This window comes from Apium graveolens, chromosome 7 (assembly GCF_009905375.1).
Source record: "Apium graveolens cultivar Ventura chromosome 7, ASM990537v1, whole genome shotgun sequence".
Classification (NCBI taxonomy): Eukaryota; Viridiplantae; Streptophyta; class Magnoliopsida; order Apiales; family Apiaceae; genus Apium; species Apium graveolens.
In genome coordinates, this window is record NC_133653.1 from 270987115 (window position 1) to 270994729 (window position 7615).

The 7615-nt window shown below is 33.9% G+C and overlaps 1 protein-coding gene across 1 annotated transcript; it reads right to left on the reverse strand.

Annotated features, from left to right (window-relative positions):
* On the reverse strand, positions 1-4945 carry LOC141674963 (histidine kinase CKI1-like). Its single transcript, XM_074481664.1, has 7 exons — positions 4858-4945; positions 4514-4746; positions 2907-3608; positions 2293-2668; positions 1645-2216; positions 394-1536; positions 1-210 (listed from the first exon to the last, which is right to left on the reverse strand). Exons 1-7 carry the CDS (start codon positions 4943-4945, stop codon positions 1-3), a joined length of 3324 nt encoding a protein of 1107 aa, XP_074337765.1.
* Positions 4946-7615: the final 2670 nt, after the last annotated feature.

The following is a 7615-nucleotide window of genomic DNA, read 5'->3' on the forward strand; positions in this document are numbered from 1 at the left end:
TTAGTTGTCGAGAAAAAGTTTGGTAACTTCTTCAATCCTTGCGACATTCAAGGGTTTGGACAAGTTGTAATCCACTCCCGCATCTTTCATTAGCCGTATCTCTTCACCATCTGTGTGTGCACTCACAGCAAAAATGGGTATGTGCACTTTGAATTTAGCCTCTTCTTCTCTGATGCGCCTGGTTGCTTCGATTCCATTCATGACTGGCATCTGATTAATATTTAACATCATTGTTAATACGTATGTTCATATCGTTTTTGTGCACGTGTGATGAAAATGTGCGTGTGTCATGTGTAATGTTGCTTAAGAACAACATTCTGCAATTTCATAATGTTTTTTTAAATATTCGATAATTAGCCACAAGATATAATAAATAAGACATCAAATAAGTACCTCGCAGTCCATGAAAATGCAATCGTAAGGCAAAACATGAGATGCCCTTTGACCATTAAGGGCTTCGCAGACAGTCAGCACAGCCTCTTGCCCATTAGCGCATACTTCAGTAATTGCCCCAAGCATAGAAAGAATGGTAGTAGCAATTTTTTGAAGCAGTGGCTCATCCTCTACAAGCAGCACTTTCTTCCCACTCAATGGTTTATCAGCTTCTTTAATTTCTAAAGAAGATGATGCAACTGGCCTTGTCTGAGATACAGAAGTACTAGCTTCATTGACGGCAGTAGTTGTTTCCGAGCTGATGGTTAGTGTCTCGCTATGTATCGATGCTGGGGTGGCCTCTGGCATCTCTCCCCCAAACTCGGGAAGAAGCTTTAGTACTTGATACAGACGTGATCCGTGGAAAGGCTGGGAGATGATGATATCGCTTGCAGGAAGTTTGTCTTCACTGAGGCCTTGTAGCTGAATATTATTAGATCCAGGTCTATCTAGCCAGACGACACTGTTAAAACCTGTAGCAATGTTTTTCCTGAATTCTGCTACAACTCTGCTAAGCTCACGGAATGGTGCACCATCCGTATCAATCACAATCAGTATAAAGCTTGGAACAACACTTCCTCTCGTGGTTGACCTTCTATGCGTGGGGGGCATCTCCTGATCAGTTCCATCTAGAGAACTCAACGGCACTTCTTTGGATCTTGTACTTGAATTGCGAGGTACAGTTATAGCTTGAAGAAGTGCATCAGACCTCTTGGAAGAACGGCTTGAAGAAAGAACTCCCTTGTTCCTGATTTTCTTTAAAGTAGTCGAAAGTTCTTCAATGTTCCTCGTGACCAACACTTTGAGTCCTTGTCTTTCGTAGAATTTCTTACAAATTTTCCGCCTTTCTTCATTTTTAATGAAGATCACAACTTGGGATCCTTCAGTGTTTGGGCTGATAATTAAGTTCAGACTTCGAGCTGAATAGGATTCACCAGATGACATGCGACCACCGACACTTTCAATATCGTCAGATTGATCTCTTCCACTGCTAATCCTCTGGCCTGTTTCACATACAGAAAAATACGTGTTGAACTTGAAGCAAGTCCCTCTTTTGCACGCATCTTTATCAACAATCTCTATATCCCCGCCCATTAAGCGTACCTGATAAAAAATAACAGATTAAAATTTTCAGTAATGCACAAGCATTCTTTGCATATGGTAGGACCACTAATAGCGTATAAATTTGCATTATAAGCGAGTTATACGTACCAAAGATTGAACGATACCAAGTCCGAGGCCCGTGCCCTCTTTTCCAGCTGATGTCTCCTTGATTTGGGCGTAATTATCAAAAACAGTTTCTTGTTTATCTTTGGGAATGCCGACTCCTGTATCATCGACCTCAAAGATAAACTCCACGCAATTTTCATTCTTTTGAAAACTGTTCACAGTTGTTCCATAATCGGTACAGGCTTCAATCCCTAGAATCCATAATAACCATGACCAGGGACCTTTCCTAGTTGAATTGAGTCTTGAACTAGAACTTCTTGGTTTTCTAGCATATGCTCTTACCGAAACATACCCTTCCGAGGTAAATTTTACAGCATTACTTAGTAAATTTGATAGTACCTGTCTCAGCTTTTTACGATCACCTTTAACGTGATCAAACTTGTTGACAGAACCATCACTGAGATCCAACACAACATCAACGCCTTTCTTGATCCCAACAGCATGAAACAAGTCAGTGACATCCTCAATTAACTTCGACACTTCAAATTCTTCTTCGTCAAGGGGGACTTTTCCCGCTTCTAGCTTACTTCTGTCCAGTATGTTGTTCAGAATAGCTACAAAACAAAGAAACATTATTCACGTACTAATATATTACAATTTTGGTAAATAAAATTACATGTCTTATTATACCTAAAAGATCGTCGGAACAAGTTTTCATGCGCATTATATTTGCCTCCAAATCAGATCCACGATCAACTTGAATCAGGGCTATTTCTATTAGACCGGAAATCCCTGCTAGAGAGCCACGGACATCATGGCTTGCACTTGCGTAGTTTGTACTCTTCTGGATACATTTCCTTTCTACTTGAGCTGTTGCATCCTTTTGTTTCCTTAATGCAACACCCAACTGTATCACTCTTTTTAATGCTACAACAACTATGACAACAAAAAGAACAGTTAGAACGAATATTAGGCCGATCGTCGCAAAAAGATACTGGTACGATATACTGAAGTGTTTGTGCAGGGATCTCTCTGGTCCCTCAAGTGGCATAGCCAATACGAAAACCTGCAAATAAAATGATAAGTAAAAGTTCAGATCTTTTACATGACTATATATTTACAAGAAATATGTAAATGTGAATGATGTGTTTAGTTTATGTTCACTTGCAATGTTAGAAACCAGTTCAAGTAAAATGGTTTTACATCAATGTAATTAATCTTGATTAAATCATTTCAAAATCTATTAAAATTAGCAAATAATTATCTTAATATTGAAAAATAACAAGTAAAGAAGATATGCATACCGTATCTACCCCAAGGATTTCAACTTGAGAACAATATGCATCATACTTTGTTCCAGAAGCGGTGATAGTCTTAGGTTGTAGTGTGCCATCGTTTTCTTGGCATGTAAGATTGCCAACAATATGGCCCTCTAATTTATCACCGCTTTGATTTGACAACACAAATGCAACAGAATTGTTACTGTCAATAACAATTCTAGTGTTCTGAATGTTTGCTTTGTTAAGTACTTGCCCATCCTTCGTAGCCAAAAACAAGCTCCCATCATTTCTGATGTTTCCACTTAAGGATTGCACTATCCCCTTTGTTTCAAACCCCATAGATACTGCTCCTCTCCCATCCATAAGAGCGGTGTTAAAGAACAAAATATCTTGGCTATCAATCCACGAATGTCCTACTGAAGAATTTCCATTTGCACTATCCAGGGCCACTAGGATTGATGGAACAAGCGATGTACACGGATGCAAAGTAACAATTCCAAATAATTCCCCGTTTTCGCGATTCACAGGCTGAGAATAGCAAGTGAGGTTATAATTTTCTAAAGCCATTTCCTTGTCCACCGGAAATAATGAGGTGTTTGTATAAACTGCAACAGGTTGCTGATTGGCTCCATTGTAATATGAAAATAACAAACCATCTTTTCCAATGAATGATACTTGAGACACATATGGAATCGTTGAGAATGCTTGAAATAACAGAGGAGCCACCTACAAGTATGAATGACAAATGCCAAATAGTTATCCCATTATATCTTACATTCCTTTATAAATTCCTACCTCAAAACAAATAAAAAAATTAATTTTTTTGACATCTATACAATACCTGAGTAACATAGTATAAATTACAACATTTATATAAGGTCAATTAATTAATCAACAGCAAGCCTAACAAGCTATGAAGTAAGAATACGGGTGCGGTAGTGCGAATGGGGGAATACCGTATTTGGAAAAATATAATAATATGAAAGTTCACGTAGTGAACACGGCGTATATAAATAGAAACAATTATAGATTTCATGTTAAACATATTAAAACCTATCAACAAAGTCAAATATTGCATGAAGAATGAACCAAATCTAAAACACAAAAAACAAAAATGATTATGAATCGATACTTTTGTAATAACAAAAAAGACGGGGATACTTTGTTTCAAAGAAAAGACATGGATACTTTATTTTGTGAAAGTAGTTCGTTGACATAGTATTTGACTACAACTTCTCAAGATAAAATTTTAAATTGGTGTTATGTGTTCCATACTGCAAACGTGTGTCCGAGTATCTGACACCGAGACTCCGCATGTGCCTCAAGTGTCCGTATTTTGCGAAAGTAGTTTGTTGACATAGTATTTAACTACAACTTCTCAAAATAAAATTTTAAATTGGTGTTGTGAGAGAATCTGTATGTCCGATACGGAAACGTGTGTGCGAGTATCCGACACAGAGACTCGGCATGTGCCCCAAGTGTCTGTGTCCGATACGCGGAAACGTGTGTTCGAGTATTTGGCACGGAGACTCTCGGTATGTGACCTAAGTGTCCAGGCTTCATAAATTGCAAGTATCTAGCTATGCGATTTCATATTGCAGCTCGAGAGACACATAAAGAAACAAATATACCTCAAATTCAATGACGGGAATCGGTAGTTGTGTTGCATTCACACGGGAACTTAGGATTCTTGCCAGGTTGTTTGCTGATGATTGCAGTGGTGAAAACAAATCCGCCTTCACTCCAACCCCATAAAGTATTTCCTGTTGAAGGTTTTGCGAAAACAGCCTCACATCTTGTTCTATACTCTTACCTCTACTGTGCCAGTAGTTAAACATCAAACTTGAAGGCACCAGTACTGCCCCTGCCTGCAGGCATGCATGTAAATCATTAATTTCCAGATTTGACAATAATACTCAAATCATGTATCCTTTTTACTAATAAATATTTTGTAAGAAAAGCTTTGAGGAATTACCAGAACCAGGAAGAGCACTAGTGGTCGCATGACAATTAGATCGATTAGCAACATCTTGCAGAGTAACAAAATCTTCCTGCATTGCCATTATAATTTTGTGATAGAATGTAAATATTTCAATTCAGGTGTATGCACCACCATTAATAGGTGAAAAATAATTAATATATTTGAGTAACATAACTTTAAATAACTTATCAACATATTTATTTTCAGTGTATTTTCATTTACAATAAAAATAATTTGATTTTAATTTCAATTAAGGTATGCACCTTAAAATTAAAAGAAAAAATGGGTTTCTATCCAATTATGAATCTCCATCCAATTAAAGGGGTGTATAATAAGGAAAAAATAAATAACAATTAGTATATTTGAGTAAATTATCTTTTTAATTTCTTCTTTCTATCTAATAATAAAAGAATTAACAAGACATTTTCTATACAAGCTAAAGAAAAATAAGATATTACCAAGTTGATATAGCATGTAAAAAAGCAATAAAAGCTAATAGGAGTCAAAAAGGGGGATTGTTTCATAATAAACAACATGCCTTAAATAAAAAACACTACATATATATAGATCTATTTAATAATGAGTGAAAGAACCATTTGCAAATAAAATTATATGTATATAGACAAGACCTTCTTGATTTTCCAAACAGATGCTGCTGCTGCTAACGTTTAGTCGTACTAGTGTCTGGTTCTGCAATCCATGCATGCACAATTCAAAGAAGATATGTAACAATAGTTTTGTTACACCATTAAAACAAGATAATCTGAAATAATTACAAGATTGTATAAATACAGAGAAAAGCTATGTAAAAAAATACCTAATCTGAAAATCTCTGAAAAGGGTTTCCAGAAAGAACAGTGAGGCACCGGAGAGAGAGACTGGGAGAGAGAAAGCTGCGAGAGAGATTGAGTGAATGTTAAAACTAAGAACTGTGCAGTTTAGTATTTGTAAGAAAGTATGCATATCTGTAAAAATCTTTCTTGCATATTTTAATATCCATGTAATGATTACTTTTTTTAATTTTCTCGCATATTTAGATTTTGTTATAAATGGTAGTATTTATTCCTTTGATCATCTCTTAAAAAGTAGTATATATTATCTTTAAATTGATTGACTTGTGTGTATGATTTTCATTTTTGAAATATTTTTGAATTTTCAAATATCAATGAATGATAATCCATTCTCATCTTATACCAAATTTACTAACAACAAAAAATGTACTAGAATTTTAATTGTTTCATACATTCAAACACGTTAAATTTCATTCCAATCAATTACGCTTGTATTTAGTAAAAATTTTAAGCAACAACGACTTATGGAAGAATTTTATAAAAAATTAGTTTCCTATTGATAAATAGGACCAATGACATATGAAATTTTAACGGAAGTGACCTGTGAAATTATGTTATAAAAGATCAAATTTTCAAGTAATAAATATGACTCATGTCGTAGAAATTTTGAGTTGTGACAACATATTGAAGTAGGGTATAAAAGATGCAACTACGAATCAATAAATAGGACTCGCGTTATAGGAATTTTGAGCGGGAGTTACTTATCGAATTATTTTTTTAACATTCGATGTTTTAAGAAAAACTCGATACGATATATTTCAAAAACAAAAGATAAAATCTTATACTTCGACGATAAAGTCTTTCATATGATATTTATTGGATTTATAACACATCCAATAAATATCATTCTATCATTCTATCCAATAAATACATATAAATATTATAACATAATTCCATATGACTGACATCCAATAAATATCATTCTTCCTAAATATCATTAGGATGTTATAATTCCATATGGCTTGTGTGTACGATTTTCATCTTTGAGTAATTTTTGAATTTTCAAATATTAATGATTGATAATCCATAATCATCTTGTACTAAATTTACTTGCAACAAAAAATGTACTAGAATTTTATTTGGTCACACATTAAAATTTCAAATAAAAAAAATGAAACGAAAACACACATTAAATTTCATTTCGATCAATTAGGCTTGTAAGTAGTAGAAATTTTAAGCGACAGTGACACATGGAATAAATTTATAAAAATACAGTTTTTGATTGATACATAGGACTAATGTCCTGTGGATTTTTAAGGGGAGTAACGTGTGAAATTATGTTATAAAAGATACAATTTGTAATTAATAAATAGGACTCGTGTGGTAGGAATTTTGAGCGGTAGTGACATATTGATGTAGGGTATAAAAAATGCAATTACGGATCTATAAATAGGACTCGTGTTGTAGGAATTTGGAGCGGGAGTTATTTATCGAATTACGTTATAATATTTGATGTTTTCAGAAAAACTCGATACAATAAATTTCAAAAACTAAAGATAAAGTCTTATATTTCGACGATAAATGTTATTGAATGACATTAAGAAAAATCTACTAAAAAATCAACATATTTATGATCATTTTTTGCATATCTATATACATCTCAAAAAATAAATGTATGTTATCGATATTGTATAAGTTAATATTCACTCAAGACTTTATATTGGATATGTAACGTAATTTCATAAATATTTCGATCTTTTAGATGATTTTTTTTCTGAATGAAATTCACATAAATTTATTTGTCGATTTAGAGGATTTTTCTCTTTATTCTTTTAAAAGTATTGTATCAAGTTTTTCCTGAAAAAATTGAATCATTTATAACGTAATTCGATATGTCACTCCCTCTTATAATTCCTATAACTTCAGTCCTATACATTGATCCGTAAATTGCATGTTTAATT

What these genes read in the sequence shown, in the direction of transcription:
- LOC141674963 (XM_074481664.1), bottom strand. Translation starts at nt 4,945, where the DNA reads ATGGCAATGCAGGAAGATTTTGTTACTCTGCAAGATGTTGCTAATCGA. An exon ending in TAGTGCTCTTCCTGGTTCTG is followed by an intron (nt 4,747 to 4,857) that starts GTAATTCCTCAA and finishes GCCTGCAGGCAG; the next exon opens with GGGCAGTACTGGTGCCTTCA. An exon ending in GCATTTTCATGGACTGCGAG is followed by an intron (nt 211 to 393) that starts GTACTTATTTGA and finishes AATATTAATCAG; the next exon opens with ATGCCAGTCATGAATGGAAT.